Raw genomic sequence first — 23,983 nt, 5'->3', positions numbered from 1 at the left:
CATGTTTATCGGTCAGTTGACGGATTGAGACCCATGTGTGTCGGTCTCTTCCAAATTTAACATGGCAAAAGACCGATGACCGACGCCCAAGCCGACCCTTGAATCTATTTGGGTAGTGTCAAGCTGTCCCGGAGTGCACATTATCACATCAGTCATCCTCCATGCTAATTCAGTTCTAAAACAGCTATACTCAACACTGATAAGAACTTATCACTTTACAGTACTTACGCCCTTCCTAACAGGCTTGGGATCATCAGCGGTACCAAAGAGGAAGGCCTGCAGCCTGTAGACATCGTTGACATGGAACAGCACCATCTCTCTGCAGCCGCCTGCTTCGTGCGGCATCCAGGTCAAGGTCAGACTCACCACCTCCTCCGGCCCCACCACAAAATGGGTCTGGTCCACATTGAAGCCTTTCTTGTGCGGGAACCGCTCAATAACCACCTCTTGCTCATATTCTGCTGGATTCTGCACCAGGAGGATTCTGGTTTTGGAGCGGCCGACGATGATCTTGCCGAAGCTGATTCTGGGAGGTTTGGTGAAGTGAGTTAGAACCAGCGTCTCCACATCATCAATGCTGCGTCGCTTGCTGCGACTGTTCATGGTCTTCATGGGACTGGGAGGCTGTTCCACTGCTAGTTCCAGTTTGGTTGCCGGTGGAGTGTCGAACCAGGAGCGACGAGCTGACCGTCGCTGTGCCGACAGAGGCATGGCAACAAATGGGGAGGCCCCAGGCGTCGCCATACTTGTGTAAAAGATTGTCACTTAGAGCTTAGTATCTCACTATCTGCTCATAAGTTAAGAAATTATATTCTGCAACAGAAATTGAGGAAATCATATACTTTCAACTTCACAAGTTTTGATTCTAAGTCTTTAAGAACTGGATTTACATCATGAATGCAGCATGATTTTTAAACGGTAGGCTACTTAGTCTTAGTACACTGTACAGTTTATGTTGAGATATTGTCAGATCGCATTGTTGTCAGTTAACCCCAGCTTAAAAAAAGTACCATCAATGGCCCAAATTTCTTGGCAAAAATCAATATCGTACTTTTAACCAGCATCGTTTCGTTTGCTGCACTGTGCAGTACATAAGTTGTCCATGCAACGTGAACAATCAACGCTTTCTTCATCGGCAACCACCCATCCTAGTTCATCAACGCTCACCGCACGGTTGTGCACTTAATTGCACAAATTAACCTGCTCAGGCCCAAATATACAAAATCCTTTCACACATCTCCAACATTCACAGTAACGGCATTCGGCCTACCTCAAACGAACGCTTGACAACATCAACATTGTGTCCATGCGTCCATTACTTTCGAATTTCGAACCTACGATATGATCAGCCAATGAAATCGCGTTTTTCTTTTCGGATTAACCAACCAGTGAAAATCTCTCTTTGTCACCCGAGCGATCATGTGTTTGATCACATGACAGCTTAAGATCAAAATGGCTGCACACTGATGTCAGTATACAGCCTGAGAGCACTGTGATATATATTCAAAACCGGAGTGGTTACAGATTCATTGTCTGGCAATGGATGTAAGTATTGCTGCATTTGCGGAAGTACATAAATTGATAAGTAGAGGGGACACATCTGCGTGTTATTCTCCCATCAAAGCAAACGTAAAGGTCATGTATGGCACAGATCAGCTGATAAAACGTTTGTGACAAAGCATTTTCATGCTGTTATTTTCTATTCTTTGTGAGTTTGTCATGTCCTAGCTTCATACATTCAAAACACTTCTGCTGTATGTGAATAGCTTGATCCACAGAAACATATACTGTCAGTGTCGGTGTCACAAGGGCACAATACACACACACACACACACACACACACACACACACACACACTGACACAGTGACACACACACACACACAGTGACACACACACACACACACACACACACACACACACACACAATGTGACTTGTGTATTGAGGTCTAACGAATGACGTCTCACAACGTGCGTGGTCGTCCTTGGCGGTCAAGAAAGCCGCCGCGATCATTGCGCAGACGACACTTCTAGACCGCCAATATTTTTTGTGCGCATCATTGCTCCACATAAATCGGCCGGAAACGAAGCAATTGGGAAACCTGGATAGGCAAGAATTTACAAAGACATGAGATATGCACTGACTTGACACTGAAAAGCCGATGCAATAGTATTACTATTAGTAAGTATACTGTGATAGGTGCCTGCTCTCACATTTGAGCTTCACTGCTGATTTTCTCTGTATTTTTCAGTGTGTGTGTGTGTGTGTGTGTGTGTGTGTGTGTGTGTGTGTGTGTGTGTGTGTGTGTGTGAGAGAGAGAGAGAGAGAGAGAGAGAGAGAGAGAGAGAGAGAGAGAGAGAGAGAGAGAGAGAGAGAGAGAGAAAATGTTTTACCTTTAAGAGTTGTTTCTTTTGTACCAAAACTGCTTTGTTTTTTTATATATTTCAGACTTACTTCTTTACACGTGTGAACATCTCTAATCTCCTGTTTGAGGATCTCAACATCAATAACACAAAGGGTAACACATAATGTGTGAATGCAAAAGTTACAAAGCACATTGGATCAGAAGTTTTAACTTTTTAATTATTTTCTAGTGTTAATGAAAGATGCTTGAAGGGACACAAATGAAAACCTCAGTCCTTTTGCGTGTCTCTCTGTCTATCTGTGCATGTTGGTGGTGGTAGTGGTGGTGGTGGTTTACAGCTACATACGCCATTTTTTCTCTCACAGTCACAGAATATCAGATTTATGTTTTAAAACCAGTTGACACGGAGGGATGTTACCACAAATTCATACCTATAGGACAAATGTCCTGAGCTCTTCGGCATCAATAGGACATTTGACTGCTTTCAGACATTTTAATAGGACATAATAATTTTGTGCAAAACACAAAATCATGCGCATACACACATGCACCAACTTTGTGTGCGTATATTGTTTTATTACTTTTGTTTCAAACAGGACACACACAAAAAAGAAACAAACAAAATAAAAAGCAACCAAACACTTCAGCACTCTTACTTTGATTGGCACACAAACTGCATGATTTCCTGACATAGTTTTTTCTTGACAGATTCGACAAAACAGTTTGCCTATATAGATGGTCTCTTTGCTGTCAAATTCTAACCAACTAGTACTAAACAGGGTCAGCCATGAATAGTTAACCTTATTAACAGACCGTTTGTGTGAATTTTCTGCTGTACCAACACCATCTACAAGTGACAAAACTTTACTTTCCGTGATTGTGGAGGTTTCAGCGGCGACACTGTCATTGGCACTGTAATTTTTCAGAATGATGCTAGCCATGTTTTCCCATGTTCTTGGCCCAAATGTAGCTCATGATGCCGTTGAAACGCCAAACGTGTTCAGCCTTTGCAGTTCTTCGGCAGGCTTTAGTTTTTTTCGGTGGCATAATTCAGTGCCGTGCGCTTCATCTCTAACCGAAAGCAAATTAAAGCAGGCGCGAGCCTTGATCAGTTGGAGTTGTCTCCCGTACTCCTAACTTTAGTGTGCTGTAGAAGGGTGTACGCAAATGGCTCACACCGCAAATGGTTCGGAAAACGCAAGATCTGCACTGCATAACTTCAGTGCACTTGTACGCGAGAGCGCTCGGTCGCATTTTGAAGATTTTTATCATGAAAGGAAAATTATCAAATAACGCATTGTCCGAAGGAATGGAGTGCTTATCGGACAATGACTGCGCTCAGTTGAAAACGATAGGACATCTGACCGCTATGCGGCTATGTGAATTGGACATTTGGGCCTTTTAATCGATCGATGTCCGACGCCTAACGACATCCCTTGACACGTAGCTATCACCACTGAAATTGAATTGCCATTTGTGCATGCTTGTTGGTGTACACACAAAGGGGGTTAAGTCAGTAGCAGGTCTGCACATAAGTTGACCTGGGAGATCGGAAAAATCTCCACTCTTAACCCACCAGGCGGCAGCGACCGGGATTCGAACTCACGACCTCCCGATTAGGAGGCCGACGTCTTACCACCACGCCACTGCGCCCGTCTGTGTTAATTCTTCTTCTTCTTCTTCAGCGTTCCAGAATTTTTCTGGTTACGTGTGAGCTCGTTTGCCCATTTGGATTCCCCACACTATGCTCTGAGAGCATAGTCAGCTCACTCCACATTCGTTGAGTAGGCATGCTGGGTATTTTTGTGTTTCCATAACCCACCGAACTCCGACATGGATTACAGGATCTTTTCCATGCGCATTTGGTCTTGTGCTTGCGTGTACACACGAAGGGGGGTTAAGTCACTAGCAGGTCTGCACATAAGTTGACCTGGGAGATCGGAAAAATCTCCACTCTTAACCCACCAGGCGGCAGCGACCTGGATTCGAACTCACGACCTCCCACCATGCCACTGCGCCCTGTGTTAATTCATATGTATATTACTATTTAATTCGGCATTGTGTACAGATTTATTTAGATGTGTATGTTTTTGTGAGGCGCTTAGAACTATTTTATAATTTGCGCCATAGAAGTATAATCCTCATTAATATTATATGTGAGATGTATAGGTTTACCTGAGAGCTTTTTTTGTGTAGTGAATAGCACTATACGGCAGTGTTTCAGTAGCAATAGTGGTCGTAGTGGTTGTGGCAGCAGTAGTGTTGTAGTAGTACAATGCAGTAATAACAGGTTAACAGTGGTTTTCCAGTGACACAATGCAGTAATAACAGGTTAACAGTGGTTTTCCAGTAACACAATGCAGTAATAACAGGTTAACAGTGGTTTTCCAGTGACGGTGTCCTTCTGTGTTGCAGAGTTGGTAGGAGCATGTGCAATAATATTCATCGCCACAGTGATCTTCGAAGCAATAAAAACTGTGAAGGTGTACATCAGCCTACGTCTGAACGAGAACCCGCTCGCTGGAGTTCAAAACTTGCAAGAACCGCACAGTTTGGAGGTGACCCCCAGATCACATGATGACGTCATTCTGCTCTCCAGTCTTCATTTCCCTGTCACAGTCCGACAAATCAGGATACGAAAGTGAGTCTATTTAGTACTATTACATTGGATCCCCCACCCCCACCCTCCCCCTTTGCAGTCAGTCAAATTTGCATCAGTCCCAGATAGTCAGATAAGTTGTAGGGAGGATAAAAATCATTATTACCAATTCAGTGCCCCATATGGCTTTTTGACCAATCAGGGCGGATTCTAGGTGACCCTCTAAATGTTATAACGTTCAGGCAGGGACCCTTTTTGTTTATCAAGCTATAAATTAACAAGACACAGTAACAGATTTAGAACCGACAATTTAAATCAACAATATCAGCGTGATTTATTCTGAAGAATGACACTTCAAATGCTGTCAGATAATACTCTCTTTATGTAAAAATATACCGAAAAGCGAGTTTTGTCGGTGGGTGCTTTCCGGAACAGCAAGGCACCACCCATCCTCTGAGTGTGCAATGGGACCCGCTCACTTGAAATCTAAATGATCTAAGTTCGGAAAAATCAAGTGAAATTGTGTCACTCGCTTTACGTCAAATGTATCTTTACGTCCTTTCCCATCCGTCTGGAGTCGGTTCTAAATCTGTCGCTCTCTGTTCAACAAGAAAAAGCTAAGCAACCGAAACGCATGTTCAACATGGTTTATCTTGTGAGATTGTTGTGTGTCAAACGCATTTGACCTGTGAATATTCATCACGTCAGGTGTGTTACTCTGATTGGCTGACCCAGGTCACGAGAATTCTTTGACTGACAGGCATAATCAGGTAGGAGCGCTCAAGTTCCCATTGCGGCTGTTCCGTCTAATTCGCGGGGTCGCTTCAAAATTTCTTTTGGTCGATTTAAACGGTAATAAAACCATTATTTCTAATATGCTGACTGTTAGCAAATGATAACAGACATGTCTCACAAACGATATCAGCATTCGCCTAAAAGGCTCATGCTTGATATCTTTTTTCTCGACATGCCTGTTATCATTTGCTAACAGTCAGCATATTAGAAATAACTCATAATAACAATTTCCTTCTTAATCAGGCTGACTATGTGAAATCTATATCAACACTAAGGTATTGTTGGTTTATATTTCACTGCAAGAACTCAGTATTTTTTTCAGGATCATCCTGCACACATTGTGCTAACTTATTGCTGCTTTTTTTTTCTCCCCTTCTTGATCAGAATGACTATATGAAGTCTATAACAACACTTAGTTATTGTTGGTTCATTTTTCACTGTAAGAACTGTGTGTTGTTTCAGGATTGGCTTGCACATTCTGGACTCGCTGGTCCAAATGGTCAACTTTTTCTACGGCTACCTGTTGATGCTGGTCGTCATGACATACAGTGTCTGGTTGACCGTCGCTGTTATTGTCGGTAGGTCAAGGTCATTTTATTCTTCTGCGTTCATTGGCTTCAGCTCCCATGTGCACTCATCTTTTTGCTTGTATGATCCTTTCTTCTCACGTTATTTAGGTAGTCATATTCCTTTTTGCGTTGGACAAGGTAATTTTGAGGTAGTGATATTTTCTCTCTTGATATGGTTGCTTGCACCAGGCAGATGAATGATGGTAGGTTGATGTTTTTTTGTCCCCGCAGTTCCCTGTCAGGCTCTTTTGTTTTGTTCTGGAATTGGCACAAATCTGTGACTGATTTGTGAGCTGAAACCCTTTTCTACATTTAGTCAAGTTTTGACTAAATGTTTTAACATAGAGGGGGAATCGAGACGAGGGTCGTGGTGTATGTGTGTGTGTGTGTCTGTCTGTCTGTCTGTCTTAAAAATTAATTGATGACTTAATGGCGGGGTTAAAAACGGTCATACACGTAAAATTCCACTCGTGCAAAAAACACGAGTGTACGTGGGAATTTCAGCCCACGAACGCAGCAGCAGCATATGTTTGGATTAAAAACACGCTCAGAAAGTTAAAACGAAGAGACGGTACAGTAAAGCGTGCTATGAAGCACAGCGCAATCGCTACCGCGCCAAACAGGCTCGTCACTTTCACTGCCTTTTGCACCAGCGGCGGACTACGTTCAATTTCATTCTGTGAGTTCCACAGCTTGACTAAATGTAGTAATTTCGCCTTACGCGACTTGTCTTAACATTTCCTACTGAAATAAATATTTTAGACCTACACATGTACAGACAAAACACTTGCATACAGAGAGAGACATGCTCACACTCACAGGTACACACACATTTGAACCACACGCACAAACACACACATCCTATAACACCGCAGCCTGCACACTATACACATAACGCTGTCATTTGATTAGGGGCAAATTACACCTGCGCAGAGTCAGCGGCGCTGCATGCTGCGATAGGGATTATGACGAGTACTGTAATTGGCCCGTTTTCTTTTCACGCAACGTGTAGCGGGCTGGGAAAAAATAAAGAATTACCTCAATAATCTGCAGTGCGTCGTCTGTGCCGCTGACTCTGCGCGGGTGTAATTTGCCCCTTACAATCTACATCTATCTGTTGCACACAGGCTGCGGGGCTGGTTACTTCATCTTTGGGGCGATCGGCCAAACATTACAGCTCCGCTACCAGTCGACGCAGAGGTCACACATGACCTCGTCTCCAGAAGACCATCATCAGACCCCTCAAGTACAGGCATGTGCCGGCCATTTGTGACTACTCTGTTGTCATTATAAGGAGAAAATAATATGATCGGTTCATTTTTATGAGAAAGTACATGTACTATGATTGATTACGTCTTTTGAAAGCTGGTGAAAGAAGACTGATCAATTAAAGCCAACGCCTATAGTCAACTTTTGATTGTGATCTCTTTTCTCACATGCCCCAGTTGAATCTCCCCCCGTTTCCCCAGAATTGCACACCCCATTTTTCCCTGCCACCAGTTTTAATTGCTCACTCCGGGTAAAAGTACTGTCCAGTGGAACCCCCCTCCAAAAATGTGAGAACAGCAGGTCTGAGCCAGTCTTAAAGGTGGTCGTCTACAATTTTGCTTTTTTTTCAATAATCTTATGGTTAGATTTCGCTAAAAAAAATTATGTCAGATGATGAATGAACCATGGGGAAAAAAGTTATAGAAAAAAAAATATATGTAAATTTTTTTTTGGGGGGGGGGGGGGGTAGCGTGACTCACGCTTCCAATATTTTGTTTTGTGTTTGCTGAGAACGTGTGCTTTGCCTAAAAATACTGACCAATTAAATTCATGTAACTATGCTTATAGCCATGCCCAAACAAGTGCAGCAACAGTTTAACACTGGAGCGCTGTCCACGCTTTATTTTTTTAACGCACGAAATGCACGGGATTTGAGAGGAGTTTTGCGCTTGGCATTTTCCAAATAAGGATATCCTACTATGAGTACTACGCTGGAATACTACAATGAATTTTCAAACGGCTACACTGGCTTCGTCTTTCCTGATCGAAAGGGGGTGTATTGTTGATATTTGTAGATAATAGACTCTGCATTTTAATGGTCAAATGGCGATTTGGGTATACAAATGTAGACAAGGACCTTTAAGTTGTGTGTGAATTTTTTTAGAGGTTATGAACAAAAATCTGCAAAAACTGGTTCTTAATAGGAAGGGAGTCTTAAATTGGGGTGGGGGGGGGGGGGGGGGGGTCACTGAAAATTGTAAAATATAGACTGGAAGAGGGATTATGCAATTTCATGTATTTCTTCTCAAGCGAAACTTTGTTGTGTGTAAAGATACTCGCTCCTCTTGGGACAAGTACCGTTTTTCTTGAGTATAAGAATAAGAATATGTTACAGCAGTTACTCATTTTCAGGCACGTGTGTGTCACATGGTAACTAATGTGGGTCTAAATGTGCAAGTGATATGTTTTGTGAAAATAATGAGAACTTTTAACTATGTCATCTGTAAAAATGTGACACTATTTGTGACATGATCTTATTGTTTACTAATGGGACCCAGTGCATTTAACACTAGAATTATTTTTGGAGGCAAAACCTATCTTCTTCTTCTTCTGCGTTCGTGGGCTGAAACTTCCTTGTACACTCGTGTTTTTGCATGAGTGGATTTTTACGTGTATTACGTGGTTTTTACCCCGCCATTTAGGCAGCCATACGCCGCTTTCGGAGGAAGCATGCTGGATATTTTTGTGTCTCTATAACCCACTGAACTCTGACATGGATTACAGGATCTTTTCGGTGCGCACTTGGTCTTGTGCTAGCGTGTACACTTGAAGGGGGATAAGGCACTAGCAGGTCTGCACATAAGTTGACCTGGGAGATCGGAAAAATCTCCACCTTAAAGGTACTGAACTTGTCAAATCCAGGTGCACGGAGCCCCTGGGTCTTTTAGTCATACCTCAGGCAGCTATCCGTTAGAAGAACTACCAAGTTTCATTGACTTGCACCCAAAGAGTCAAGAACTGCGATTTTTTTACGAATTAATTTCGTACTCGGACCCGGCTGGTCTTTACCTATTTTTGGATCTAAATTTAGACCACATCATGCACAAAAAGACACGTCACTAGCAAACTATGTCAGACATCATCATGAGTTTGTGTAAAACAAAATGGAGGCCGGAATCACTCAGTTGAATCGAACTCCGACCAAACACCCTGTGATAACTAGGTTAATTTATGCACTCGCGTGAACAAGAAACTGTCGAGCTTCACAGATGTCGTCGTTGGGTAGTTTTGGGTTTGTTTTACTGCCATAGGAGGATTTTTGAACTGTAAATGCACTCAGCTGCAACAAAAACGCAAAAGGAAGGCTGTGAGCTGCACTGTGCCTTTAACCCGCCAGGCCCGGCCGGGATTCGAACCCACGACCTTCCGCTTTGGAGGCCGGCATCTTACCACCAAGCCATTGCGCCCGTCGACAAAACCTATCAGATAGGAATAAGTTTGGGCGAAGTCCAAGTCCTATAACATTCTGCTTTGCTTTGAGGGTCTTCCTTAATTGAGGTCCAAGGTGACCTGGCAAAGTCTTTTTACCGAAAAATCAGTGCCAAAGGTTTCTGCAGCGACCTTTTTGAGGTAGACTTTGTGACGTTGACTGCACCAAATTATGATCAGGTTTTTACACAAGGAGAAAACAGCAGTCAGACCCTATCACACACAGAAAATCATAACCTTATGAATTATAGAGCTCAAACAGGTCTCTAAAACCCACAAGTGTTTAGCCACTGAATGTTTAAAGCTATAAATAGCTCAGTGCTCAAGGCAGATAACTCTACAGAGCACCTGCTGTGACAAGGGGGACTTCTGGGTCACCCTGTCATACCTTGCTGAAGAGCTCAAGTGTTGTATAGGGGCACACGAGGGAGACTTGAGTCGGTCGGGTGGGAGAGTGTCACACGGGGGACATCGACAGTATCCCGTGTAGCAAAAGATGGATTGGAGCTGCATTGTATCCCCCCTTTTTTTTAGTGAAGAAAAGTAATTAGGTTTACCGCTACTATTCAGCTTTAAGACAGTACATGCACGATCTAGAACCAGCCCCAGAAGTTTTGGGATGTTTTGTCTTAAGTATCATGCGGCACACATAACACTGATGATCTAATTCAATGTCTGTTTCAAGTTTAGAAGGTTTAAGTTTTGGTATGTTGCTTGGGGCGGGGATGTAGTTCAGTCGGTAGCGCGCTGGATTTGTATCCAGTTGGCCGCTGTCAGCGTGAGTTCGTCCCCACGTTCGGCGAGAGATTTATTAATTTTCTTAGAGTCAACTTTGTGTGCAGACTCTCCTCGGTGTCCGAACACCCCCGTGTGTACACGCAAGCACAAGACCAAGTGCGCACGAAAAAGATCCTGTAATCCATGTCAGAGTTCGGTGGGTTATAGAAACACGAAAATACCCAGCATGCTTCCTCCGAAAACGGCGTATGGCTGCCTAAATGGCGGGGTAAAAAACGGTCATACTCGTAAAATTCCACTTGTGCAAAAAACACGAGTGTACATGGGAGTTTCAGCCCACGAACGCAGAAGAAGAAGAAGAGAAGGTATGTTGCTTTATGCTGGAATGCTATTTGTAATGGCTATTATGAAAGTATGAATGAATATTTGAGAATGAGATGACTACACGCTTTTAGAAAGCATCTGAGGCTTAAAACAATTTCCTGCTTTAAATCTTCATTCAGTAGCTTTGAAGTATGCTCTGTCTTTTAGCTTTTTATTTGTCTCTAGACACTCTGTTTTATATTTATTTCCTGTCATTTCAATTGTAATGATGTGCACTGTTTGTCTTTTCTTTCTCTGAAGGTCAGTGTAATTGAGCTGGGCCGCTTTCAGAGAAACTAAGTTGGTCTCCGACCACACAATGCTTTCACCAGGATTCTGAAGTGGCATGTAAATCTGAATTTAAAATCTCCCGTCACCTAAGCACAGTGTGATAATAGCATGGACCTGTGTTCTTATAGATCTTGTAAGTCCATGGATTATAGTTTATGTATAGCACTGACGCAATGTTTGCAGGCCTTCCTTAATTGAGCCTGAAGTTGACTTCGCGTAGACTTTGTGAAGTCTTTTTGCAGTTAAGTCAGTGCCAAAGCTTTGTGCAGCAAACTTTGTGAAGTAGACTTTTTCGCAGTCGAATTTGCCCAATTAGTATCTGGCTTTACACCACCCAGAGTGCTTCACATGATAGAAAGTGAATTTTGTTCTGTTTTGTTTTGCTTTGCAACATACATGTACCATCAAAAGAGCAAATGTAGGTAACCAAAATATACAGCCCTTTCCAAAATCTCTGTTAATTAATGGTGTCGTTTGGCGTCAGCAGTTGCCTAAACTTATTTCAATTTGCAAAGCTTTTTGCTGTCATTTTGGCAGAGCTGCTGAACTTTCTCGCGGCTCAAGAAAGGTGCTGCCAAAGGAAAAATACATCCTCCTATCAACTCTCTTTTGAAATCTGTATTGTCTTCTGTGGCCCAAAACATGGAAAGATTAACTTTTGAAATAACTCCCCCAACAACACCTTTTTTTGCGAGGCTTTTGCTTGCTTTTGCCTTGTGCACTCACAAACAAGCGTACAAACATCCAGACACGTGTTGACACAAAAAACAAATATAACCACAGACACAAACAAACAGAGACACATGAACACACACACCCACACATAGACACACACAGACACACACACACACATGCAGGCACTCATGTATGCATGCACGCATGCACACACACACGTACATGTATACACACAGACACACACACACACAAATACACACACACACACACACACACACACACACACACACACACACACACACACACACACACATACATATGCACAGCTACATATACCCTGATGCACACGTGAAAAAGATGCTTTGCAGCTAATCCTTTCCTACGCAGGGTGTATTGCACATAATTATAAGTCAAGTTTTATTTTGTGTTGTTGTTTTCTCTGTTTGTTGGTGATATAAATCAAAAATATGTTGTTTATGACTGCACATATAAAATGCACAACAAATTTAAACATTATTGTTTTAGTTGTTTTGATGTTGTTGACAGGTTTTTTTTCTGCCGAACCATAGCCTTGGGTTAAAAGAAGAACATTCATACATTGTATTGAGTTGTGGAAAAGAGATGATTTTAGGTAGTCGTATACAATATACCATTTTGACTGCAGCAATATTTATACAGCAAAATAAACCACAAAGTTTACTTGAGTCTGAGGGGTGGTGGTCTTAAGCCTAACATCTTAAAGGGGGTTCCACTGTATTTTGGAATTCCCCTTATTAAGACCGCCTTGGGGCGGGGATGTAGCTCAGTTGGTAGCGCGCTGGATTTGTATCCAGTTGGCCGCTGTCAGCGTGAGTTCGTCCCCACGTTCGGCGAGAGATTTATTTCTCAGTCAACTTTGTGTGCAGACTCTCCTCGGTGTCCGAACACCCCCGTGTGTACACGCAAGCACAAGACCAAGTGCGCACGAAAAAGATCCTGTAATCCATGTCAGAGTTTGGTGGGTTATAGAAACACGAAAATACCCAGCATGCTTCCTCCGAAAGCGGCGTATGGCTGCCTAAATGGCGGGGTAAAAACGGTCATACACGTAAAAGCCGTGGGAGTTTCAGCCCATGAACGAACAAACAAACAAAAGACCGCCTTGATTTCAGACTCCCTCTCCACCCTTTAACTCATTGTCTCTTAGGTACGGATATATCTGTACCCACTCATATGGCTCTATCTGACCAGGTACGGACATATCTGCTCAGACTGTTAGCTTCAGTCGCTTCCTGTAACGTCAATCTAACGCCTGCATTCCAGTATGTTGATACGCAGTTTCTACACAATTAATACAATTCTGAGTGACCTGCTGCAGCACAGCTGGTCTCGGCTAAAAAGAAAGCTTGATCTTCTTCTTCTTCTTCTGCGTTCGTGGGCTGAAACTCCCACGTACACTCGTGTTTTTTTTTGCACGAGTGGAATTTTGCGTGTTAGACCGTTTTTTACCCCGCCATTTAGGCAGCCATACGCCGTTTTCGGAGGAAGCATGCTGGGTATTTTCGTGATTCTATAACCCACCGAACTCTGACATGGATTACAGGATCTTTTTCGTGCGCACTTGGTCTTGTGCTTGCGCGTGTACACACGGGGGGTGTTCGGACACCGAGGAGAGTCTGCACACAAAGTTGACTCTGAGAAATAAATCTCTCGCCGAACGTGGGGACGAACTCACGCTGACAGCGGCCAACTGGATACAAATACAGCGCGCTACCGACTGAGCTACATCCCCGCCCCGCTTGGTCAACATATATGTGGGTAGAAAGTGTTAAAAGACCCTGCCTTTCCAGATTTTCATGACGTCTGTAAATTCACCTCCATTGTAAGACTCCCTCCCTTGCCAGACCTGTTTTTTTCAGATTTTGGGAGGTCTGTATTACACTGTAGCCTTCATTGTTCTGCTTGAATCCCCCTCCTTCTCCCTCCCTCCTTCCCTCCCCCTGAGCTTCTCCTTACCAGCATTTGCCTTTCCCATTCCCGTCAGTACCCCCCGCGGGTTAGGGGGAAGAATTTACCCGATGCTCCCCAGCATGTCGTAAAAGGCGACTAACGGATTCTGTTTCTCTTTTTACCCTTAAGTGTTTCTTGTATAGAATATAGTCAATTTTTGTAAAGATTTTAATCAAGCAGTATGTAAGAAATGTTAAGTCCTTTGTACTGGAAACAGTAAGGTAATACATTGTACTACTTTGCAAGCCCCTGGAGCAAATGTTTGATTAGTGCTTTTGTGAACAAGAAACAATTAACAAGTGGTTCTATCCCATCTTCCCCCTTTCCCCGTCGCGATATCGTGGTTGAAAACGATGTTAAACACCAAATAAAAAAAGAAAGAAAGAATTCCCGTCAGTAGTTGTGTTCGGCGTGACTAGGCCCAGATTTCAGTGTCGATATGAATCTAAATGGTGACATACAGTCATGAGTTTCTTATTAATTAAATATCGCAAAAGGCTCTTGGGTGGATGTCACATGATTATTACTTGCTGACAGATAGGCATTAAGTGATAGGGTAGAATTTCGGGAATGTAATGCCTGTGCAAACACACTTAAATGTGTGCTTGTTGATACACAAATACACACACAGATGCACTCACACACAAATGCACACACACATATCACTCACACACACACATACATGCACATGCACACAAACACATGGCTCAAACAAAACACACACACACACAGACACATGCATAATCTATTGAGTAAGTGACAGTTTTGTAGCAATTGTGATGTGGAACTGCTTCATTTTTTTTTTGGGGGGGGGGGGAGGGGGGGAGGGGGGGGGGGGGGGGGGTGGGGGGAGTTAAGTTGATTTGCTTGCTGTTGGTTTTATTTAGAAAGTGCTTGCTTGTGATTGAATTTTATGAAACTTTTATTTGTTTTTGTATCACCAGTACATGTAAATATTCACATGATACCACTCCCAAAGTGCAATAATTTCTTTTTCTCTTGTCTGTGTGTGTTTGTGTGTGTGTGTGTTTGTGTGTGTGTTGGTGCATGTAATGCATTCGTTTGTTCATCTGTATGTGTGTATATGAATTTTAGTAGATATGGGCAAGTATCAATGTTTTTGGTGTGCATTATAAGCCTTTTTACCCCCCGCGTGTTAGGGGGAAGAATTTACCCGATGCTCCCCAGCATGTCGTAAGAGGCGACTAACGGATTCGGTTTCTCCTTTTACCCTTGTTAAGTGTTTCTTGTATAGAATATAGTCAATGTTTGTAAAGATTTTAGTCAAGCAGTATGTAAGAAATGTTAGGTCCTTTGTACTGGAAACTTGCATTCTCCCAGTAGGGTAATATATTGTACTACGTTGCAAGCCCCTGGAGCAATTTTTTGATTAGTGCTTTTGTGAACAAGAAACAATTAACAAGTGGCTCTATTCCATCTCCCCCCCTTTCCCCGTCGCGATATAACCTTCGTGGTTGAAAACGACGTTAAACACCACATAAAAAAAGAAAGAAAGAATTCCCGTCAGTAGTTGTGTTCGGCGTGACTAGGCCCAGATTTCAGTGTCGATATGAATCTAAATGGTGACATACAGTCATGAGTTTCTTATTAATTAAATACCGCAAAAGGCTCTTGGGTGGATGTCACATGATTATTACTTGCTGACAGATAGGCATTAAGTGATAGGGTAGAATTTCGGGAATGTAATGCCTGTGCAAACACACTTAAATGTGTGCTTGTTGATACACAAATACACACACAGATGCACTCACACACAAATGCACACACACATATAGACACTCACACACACACATACATGCACACAAACACATGGCTCAAACAAAACACACACACACAGACACATGCATAATCTATTGAGTAAGTGACAGTTTTGTAGCAATTGTGATGTTGAACTGCTACATTTTTTTTGGGGGGGAGGGGGAGGGGGGGGGGGGGGGGGGGGGTGGGGGGAGTTAAGTTGATTTGCTTGCTGTTGGTTTTATTTAGAAAGTGCTTGCTTGTGATTGAATTTTATGAAACTTTTATTTGTTTTTGTATCACCAGTACATGTAAATATTCACATGATACCACTCCCAAAGTGCAATAATTTCTTATTCTCTTGCCTGTGCAAACACACTTAAATGTATGCTTGTTGATACACAAATACACACACAGATGCACTCACACACAAATGCACACACATATATATATACACTCACACGCACACATACATGCACATGCACACAAACACATGGCCCAAACTAAACACACACACACCCAAGACACATGCATACTCTATTGAGTAAGTGACAGTTTTGTAGCAATTGTGCTGTTGAACTGCTTCATTTTTTTGTTTTTTGTTTTGGGGGGGGGGGGGGGGGGGAGGAGTTGAGTTGATTTGCTTGCTGTTGGTTTTATTTAGAAAGTGCTTGCTTGTGATTGAATTTTATGAAACTTTTATTTGTTTTTGTATTACCAGTACATGTAAATATTCTCATGATACCACTCCCAAAGTGCAATAATTTCTTTTTCTCTTGTCTGTGTGTGTGTGTGTGTGTGTTGGTGCATGTAATGCATTCGTTTGTTCATCTGTATGTGTGTACATGTATATGAATTTGAGTAGATATGGGCAAGTATCAATGTTTTTGGTGTGCATTATAAGCCTTTTTCTATTTTTCAGACAGGAATGTTTTTGTGTGTATTTGTTATTGTTAATCTACAAAGGCATAGCTGTATTATGCAGTATATAGATTCAGCTGTCTGCTGATGAAGTTCGGGTTGTTGTTGATGGTGTATTATTGGGGAAGGTATTCTTCTCTGTTTGGATTTTGTTTCCGTGGTTCTTTAGAATCTGGTTAATAATGCTTGCTTTTAAATGTTACAAGTTATACGTTATTTTGTGATAATTTGCACTGAAAACAGATTGCTTATTGTTTAACTTATTATCCAATTTCAAAACTCATTTGGCCAAACTAATACACGAAGCATACTTGTATGTGACACATAGATTATGGGTTTAACTGTTAAACTCTGTGCTTTTCGTTTTAGCCTCTGCAGACAACATTATTTGAGGTTAGAACAGCATTTGTTCTTTCAGAAAATAGAGTTTAATACATATTGAGTTGATTACATGCATTTTTATTAAGTTTTAATGCATGCTTTCTCCCTCTTTTCTTTTTCAAAATTTACTCCATTTGAGAAACACGAAATTAGAGTTTTGAAAGTGTACAGCTTCTACCACATTCTTTCTCATTCATCTTCTTCTTTGGTTGTTGTTGTTTTGGCTTTTAATCCGTATTTCCTTTTGCTAGGACTGTAGTGGACTCCAAGATTGTTGGTGGTAAAAAGTTTGGGTTTCAAAAAGATGAGTTTTTTGTTTATTTGTTGTTCTGCTAGTCCTTAACCTCTTTATTGTAATCATGTGCTTAAGTGATCATATGCTCATTCCAGTTCCTGAACGACACATAGCTTGACCGAAATTACTTGTGCCTGTTGCCTATTCTTGATTTGTAGAATCACATGTTGGGCATATCATGTTTGTATTTAGATAAAGAAATGTGAACGAGTCAGCATTCTGTGTGGTGTGGTTTGGTCTGCCTGTCTAGGTAAGTTTGTGTGTGTGTGTGTGTGTGTGTGTGTGTGTGTGTGTGTGTGTGTGAAAATATATGATTGGGTATTTCAATATCTATCATTCTGTCCGTCTGCTTGTTGTTAGAACTTAGTGTAAGTTCTGAATGTGTTGCTGTATTTGTGTGTGTCTCACAGTCCGTAATTTGTGTGTGTCTGTCTGCCTGTCTATCTGTCAACTCCTCGCAGATTGAAGGAACAAGAAAATCAAGACACAGCTGTCTGTCCTTTTTACGTCTTATAACCAAGATTGGTGTGTGTCATAAGAAGTGGAGTCTGTAAGAGTTTACTTACCACAGTAAGTCAAAAACATTACATTTTCACAAGTGAGGAACAAATACACTTGAAAGTGCTGTAAGACAAATCATAGATCATTGCTCTCTGACACACTCTCTCTCTCCCTACAACTCCCTGACATTTTTCAGTTTGTGATGCAACTCGCTGCGCATAGTCTGACGTATGTGTAAAAACTCATGCACCAAAATAATTGAAAACAATCCTAAAATCAGTACAAAACAAAAATGAATGACATTCTAACTCCTGATTTTGTTCAGCGAATTACTTTATATGTAGGGTACATTGGCTTGAGATATGGGATGATAAGTTCACAAAGTTATAGGGTTGAATGTGAGATTGTTTGACGTTTAAGCTCTTTCGAAAAAAATTAAACAGTCGGGGATTGACAAAAGTACATGGTTTGGCACTGCATGAGTGGTAGCCACACTAACCCAATTTTAGCCCACTTGACTTGACATACTTGACACTTTGTGAAATGTTCATCCCGCATCACAAAGATCTGCACTCACACGCATCTGCCTGGTTGCTTTTTACATTTAGTCAAGTTTTGATTTTTTATTATGACGGGTAGTATATATTCGTTTAAAAAAATATTTCCAGACCTCAGTCACAGGCAAGAGCACAATGAAACTAGCGAGGACATAATGAAACAAACAAAGACACAGTCAATGAAACAATAACAACTTAACACGACGAAACATTAAGGACTTGTTCAAACAAGAAATGATTAAACAAGCAAAGGACATAAAGAAATTTGTGTTTTGCGAGCATTGTTGGCGGTCTTCTTCAAATACCCGTAACGGGAAAAGAGGGCATTAAAATTCAGCGCAGCTTTTCCCACCAGTGTTGGTCGTGTTGAAAAGACAACCTTCTCTTTTCACATGCAAATTCTATTGTGCAATATGCAGTCCCCGCTCTTCATGGAAAACCCATGTAATGTGCACACGAGTTTCACGTTTGACTCAGTTATAAATTATGCATGATAAGAAAATGTACTGCTGCGTGCTCCATTTTTTTTAAAAGTGGGATTATTTGTGAAGCCGCTGGAGCTGCCTGAATCAGTCATGCTTATTACGGATCCATGCGACGTATATATACATGTAAAACTGCTGTAAGTAACCTCTCATTGTAAGCAGTGGTTTGGAAAAAAACCACCAACACAATTACCCAGTTGTTCCCATGGTCCCATATCCACTGTGCTCTAATAACACACACACACACACACACACACACACACGCACTGACATACACACACACACACACACACACACGTACACACACACATACACTCACACACACACGTACACACATACACATATACACACACACACACACACACACACACACACACACGTGTGCACACACACATAACATTACTATTCCGATACAATGTACTAAACAAGAAAAATGTTCATTCAAAATGAACAGCGTCGATGCAATGTCCACCAAAGATTTATTTTGGAAAGTGTTAAAGGTTAGGGTCAAAAGTTAATGAATTGCATGTTGTGCTGGATATATAAATTGTTTATTTCAGTCAATGCTTGATTCATAAGTACATTTTTCAGCATGGTGCATCTACAGGAGGGTGCTCCAACAATGATGCATAGTGCCAACATTTAGCGCAAACTTTTCACAACAGTGCATTATTACCACAAAGCGCATACAGCGATTATATAGTAGCAAGTTGCACTAAACATTTGAACAAAATGCATTTTGTTCAAATGTTAACAGCACAGCACCAAGTTTTGCATAAGTGCACAACAGCACTGACCATTTCACAAAAGTGCATAACAGCTGTGACAATTTTACAAAAGTGCATTGATCATTTCAGGCAGATGGCTAACATGCAGATTTCGCTTTTGTCGTCTTTCTTTGAAAAGTAGGCATGTTCAAGATCGATGAAGTCATGAGCAATTGGGTTAGATGACAGAAAAGATTCAAAAACGTCAGATTCAGTTAGATGACAGAAAAGATTCAAAAACGTCAGATTCAGTGTTTTGGGCACTGTTGAACAGGAACATTCTCTCCTGTTCAACAAATGTGGGTTCAATTCAAAAGCAACATTGTCACAGATAGGCTAGTGTTACATTTCTGTAAAGTTTCAAAAACATCTTCCATGTTTTGGTTACTGTTGAACAGAGGCATATTTTCCTGTTCAAAAAAGTCTGACACAAATTGTCGTAGTTGTGGGTTAAGGTTCGATCTATACTGTCCTTCAAACGAGTCGTAGAACCGTCATTGTCACAGATAGTGTTACATTTCTGTTTTACATTCAAACGAGTCGTAGAAGTAGTAGTACATTTGCGTTTGGTTGTTTTTTCTTTTAGATTCCTGTCACTCATACTAGCAGTATTGATTGAGGTACATAAATCTGTTGATGTACAGGGATGACTTGTTTGTAATGAATCCTTGTTTCCTCCACATTGAGTTTGCATTGCAGTTGGACAGAAATGAACAGGTGTTAATTGATAAACACATTGATAATGGCTTTTGAGAAAATCAATCAATTCTGCAAAGGAATTAACTTGATGACATCAAAACTGCAGCGCCATTTGAAGAATGGTTACCATTTCTGTTTCTTTGATGGGAATCAAACAAATAAAAACATTGACTATCCAAGTTACCATGAATGGCAATAGTTGACTCCTGAAAAGTAGCAAGGATATAATTTGAGACGATAAACGCCTGATGCAATCCCTCCTCAAGGTCAGTCAACTCAAAACCTTCATCATTCGCAACATCAGTAGGCAACACAGCGGCATTCGTATGTCCAGAAATCATATCGAAAAAATATTACATTTCAAAAGCATGTCCAACCACAGTTGTTGGCAAGTGTTCGTGTCCGAAGTAGCCTTCAGTGTGTGTATATGTATTCATGTGACAGAGAACGTGACCTCATTGTTCAATCCTCTCTCTCTCTTCTTTCTCATTCGAACGCACACACGCAAGAACGTAGCCTACGCACGCATGCACGCGCACGCACACACACACACACACACACACACACACCCCGCTGACGCACACGGCAAACCACGCACACACACACTGACTGTCGGCAAGCATCTCTTTTTGTTTTCTTTACCTTTGTTTATTGTGTTTTCGATATTTGTGTTTATTTTTTGCTTGACTTATCTGTTTTATTTTAATATTTGCTATCCACATCGTGTGATAAATGTTTCTTCTCAGTCTCCGAGTCAGTTTAGTTTCTGCACGCCGCTTTGGTACTCCTTGTTTTTCTAACTGGTGTATTGTGCGCGACTGATTTGCGGATTTATTTTTATTCCTTTCATATGCAGTTAAAGTGTTGTGGGTGTTATTGTCTGTATATGCTATGTTGCGTCTGTGTATGCCTACAAGAATTTTGGGTGTAATGTGCCTGTGGTCTGCTCGCAGTCGAGCACAGAAAACATGGCGGCGCCCTGAGGCAAATTCGTGGAAAGTCTTCCCGACCGCAGATACCAGCGTCGTCCGCGACGCTGGAATAACCTTCACATCTTTCTTCCGTAACCGGCTTCACATACATTACCACAGACAAGTATGCGGCGTTTGTGTCGACCTTTGCAAAAAACGTTATTTGCTTACTGCCCTTCGTGCACCTAAAAGCACACCTATCGGGGACAATGGCAGACAGATTATCCCACTTGACATAAAAGCAGACTTGCGTCTAGCCAGGTCGTACAAGGTGGCACATGAGCTATACTATTTAAAGGCTAGAGATGGCACGTAATTTTATCTTAGCGTACAGCCACTTCGTGTCCCAAATAGATACTTATTCTGGGAACACAAATAGAAACTTACATACGTAATTTTGGGGGCCCGGGTAGCTCAGGTGGTAGAGCACTGGACTTGTGATCGAGAGGTCGCTGGTTCGAATCCGGGCCGGGACGGACACGGTTCAACTTTATGTGCAGACCCAGAGACGGTATCCATCTCCCACCTCCGTGTCACCACAATGGCACGTTAAAGATCTTGGTCATTCTACCTTAAGTGCAGATGGCTGAAACCACCTAAACACGCATAATCAAAAAGCCGTGAGGGCGTAAAACTCGAATCGTATTTAAACCAATCCATGTCCAATATAGGCAATTAAGACCTGACGGACAATAAGCCCCTTAAAATTTACGTAATTTTGGTCCTGAAACGTTTTTTGAGTTCTCAGCATTTTAGGTACTTTGAACACCGTAAAATCATTGTGCGATGAAATGCTGTTATCGTCAAACTCTTACTTGTAATAAAATGATAATTTTCGAAGTAGTCTATTACCATCTGACACCATTTTGAAAACGCTGTTTTCTCAAAATCATTTTTGAGCACCAGTGCCGTCATTGGGAAATGCTTCCAGAGTCCAAACTTTTTTCTTTTTTTTTCTTTCTTTTTTTTTCTTTTTTTTTCTTCTCACACCAGAAATGATGTCCTTGTACAATAACAGAGATACTTTCTTTGAATTACTCAGGAATATTGTTTAAATACAAAAACTTTTTTTCGGACATTTATTTTGTGCCTATAATATCTACCAAGGAAACCAAATATGCTCATAAATATGACGAAATTGCTGTCTATGCATCTGTTTACCTGTTTAGAGTAAAATAAAACTTACTTCCAAGTTCTAGCTTCATTTTTTTTCTGGAAGACGAATGTTTTCCAAAAACTACATATTTTATAAAAAAAAAAAAGTCACACAAAACGTCCAGTTGAACCCATAATTCATTCAAATAGCACTGTTTAGGACAAAAAACACTCTCTGTGGATTTTTATCAAGAACCTTTTCAATTTTTGTCAAAGCTTGCCAAAGAAACAAATCTCGATTTCCATTACACTCATTTGAGTAAATAGTGAGAATTAAAGGCTGACATAGTCCTATTTAATTAGTTTAATTACTTCCAGGGCTTTTCCCATCGTTGCGGGGATGTATAAATTAAGCTTCCTGCAAAGTTTTAGGTTTGAAGTCCTTACCGATTACGAGAAATAATTCAATTCTTTATTGCATTGTTTCGGCAACAGTTCTCCAGGACTTGGGCTATTTTTAGACCGTTGACGTCACTTCGTGACGTTTCGTAAACCAAAGATGGCGTTTGAGACTGTTCTGTTTACATTCGACACTATCAACACCACTTTGCAATACTGAAATAATTTTTTCTGTGTTCGAAAGCTACAGCCAATCGTTATTATATCCCCTTAGGTACAGTTTTATAACATTATTGGCACATGTAAACAATATGAATTAATTAATGAACGCTACGAGTATGGCAGCCTTTAATGGAACAGTCCATCCCATGAAAAGAGTTCTGCTCGCTATCTTTTTTTTTTTTTTTTTTTTCGTTCATGGGCTGAAACCTCCACGGCTTTTACGTGCATGACCGTTTTTACCCCGCCATTTAGGCAGCCATACGCCGCATTCGGAGGAAGCATGCTGGGTATTTTCGTGTTTCTATAACCCACCGAACTCTGACATGGATTACAGGATCTTTTTCGTGCGCACTTGGTCTTGTGCTTGCGTCAGTGTACACACGGGGGTGTTCGGACACCGAAGAGAGTCTGCACACAAAGTTGACTCTGAGAAATAAATCTCTCGCCGAACGTGGGGACGAACTCACGCTGACAGCGACCAACTGGATACACTTGAAATCGGCCAGCACGCTACCGACTGAGCTACATCAGTCCCCGCCCTGCTCGCTATCTAAAATCGGTCACGGCTTTGACGTGGGGTAGAACCATCCTTCCACTAGGATCCATACTCACTATCAACAGCCTGACTGCTGCGGGAGTCACAAAGGCAATACAGCAACAACAAGAACACACACACACACGCACACACACCAGGGCCGGACCAAATGAGTTGTAAGGGGGGGGGGGGGGGGGTTCCTCCTTTCTTTGGGGGGCAAATCAGCGGAAAAAAAACAAACAAAAAAAACCACTCAAAGCAAGGTACATGCTTTTTCCAGGGGTGGGGTTCCGGAACCCCTGGAAACCCCCCCCCCCCCCCTGGGTCCGGCCCTGCACACATACACACACACACACACACACACACACACACACACACACACACACACATAGGCTACACCACACACACACACGCACGCACCACACACACACACACACACACATACACATACACACACACACACATACACATACACACACACACAGACACACACACACACACAAACACACGCGCACAAACACACACACACACAAACAC

The 23,983-nt window shown here is 41.7% G+C and overlaps 3 protein-coding genes across 3 annotated transcripts in view; 2 read left to right on the top strand and 1 right to left on the bottom strand.

Moving 5' to 3' along the window:
- Positions 1-1,326, bottom strand: part of LOC138949126 (abnormal spindle-like microcephaly-associated protein homolog) — a 49,695-nt gene extending 48,369 nt beyond the window's left edge. Inside the window, exons 1-2 of the mRNA XM_070320885.1 lie at positions 1,271-1,326; positions 229-813 (exon numbers count right to left, since the gene is read on the bottom strand). Of these exons, the coding sequence (XP_070176986.1) occupies positions 229-744 (516 nt within the window). The 5' untranslated portion in view covers positions 745-813; positions 1,271-1,326. The remainder of the gene's footprint in view (positions 1-228; positions 814-1,270) is intronic.
- Positions 1,327-1,440: 114 nt separating this feature from the next.
- Positions 1,441-8,529, top strand: LOC138949125 (high affinity copper uptake protein 1-like). Its single transcript, XM_070320884.1, has 5 exons — positions 1,441-1,545; positions 2,448-2,517; positions 4,780-5,005; positions 6,221-6,336; positions 7,455-8,529. The coding sequence occupies exons 1-5, from the start codon at positions 1,540-1,542 to the stop codon at positions 7,598-7,600; spliced, it is 564 nt and encodes a 187-aa protein (XP_070176985.1). The 5' UTR covers positions 1,441-1,539; the 3' UTR covers positions 7,601-8,529.
- Positions 8,530-15,816: 7,287 nt separating this feature from the next.
- LOC138949124 (high affinity copper uptake protein 1-like) overlaps positions 15,817-23,983 on the top strand; it is a 31,761-nt gene continuing 23,594 nt past the window's right edge. The window contains exon 1 of the mRNA XM_070320883.1: positions 15,817-17,465. The gene's annotated coding sequence lies outside the window, so the exon portion shown is untranslated. The remainder of the gene's footprint in view (positions 17,466-23,983) is intronic.

Source organism: Littorina saxatilis, linkage group LG15, assembly GCF_037325665.1.
Source record: "Littorina saxatilis isolate snail1 linkage group LG15, US_GU_Lsax_2.0, whole genome shotgun sequence".
Classification (NCBI taxonomy): domain Eukaryota; kingdom Metazoa; phylum Mollusca; class Gastropoda; order Littorinimorpha; family Littorinidae; genus Littorina; species Littorina saxatilis.
The sequence above is the reverse complement of the archived record's forward strand: the minus strand, read 5'-3'. Positions and strand labels throughout refer to the sequence as shown.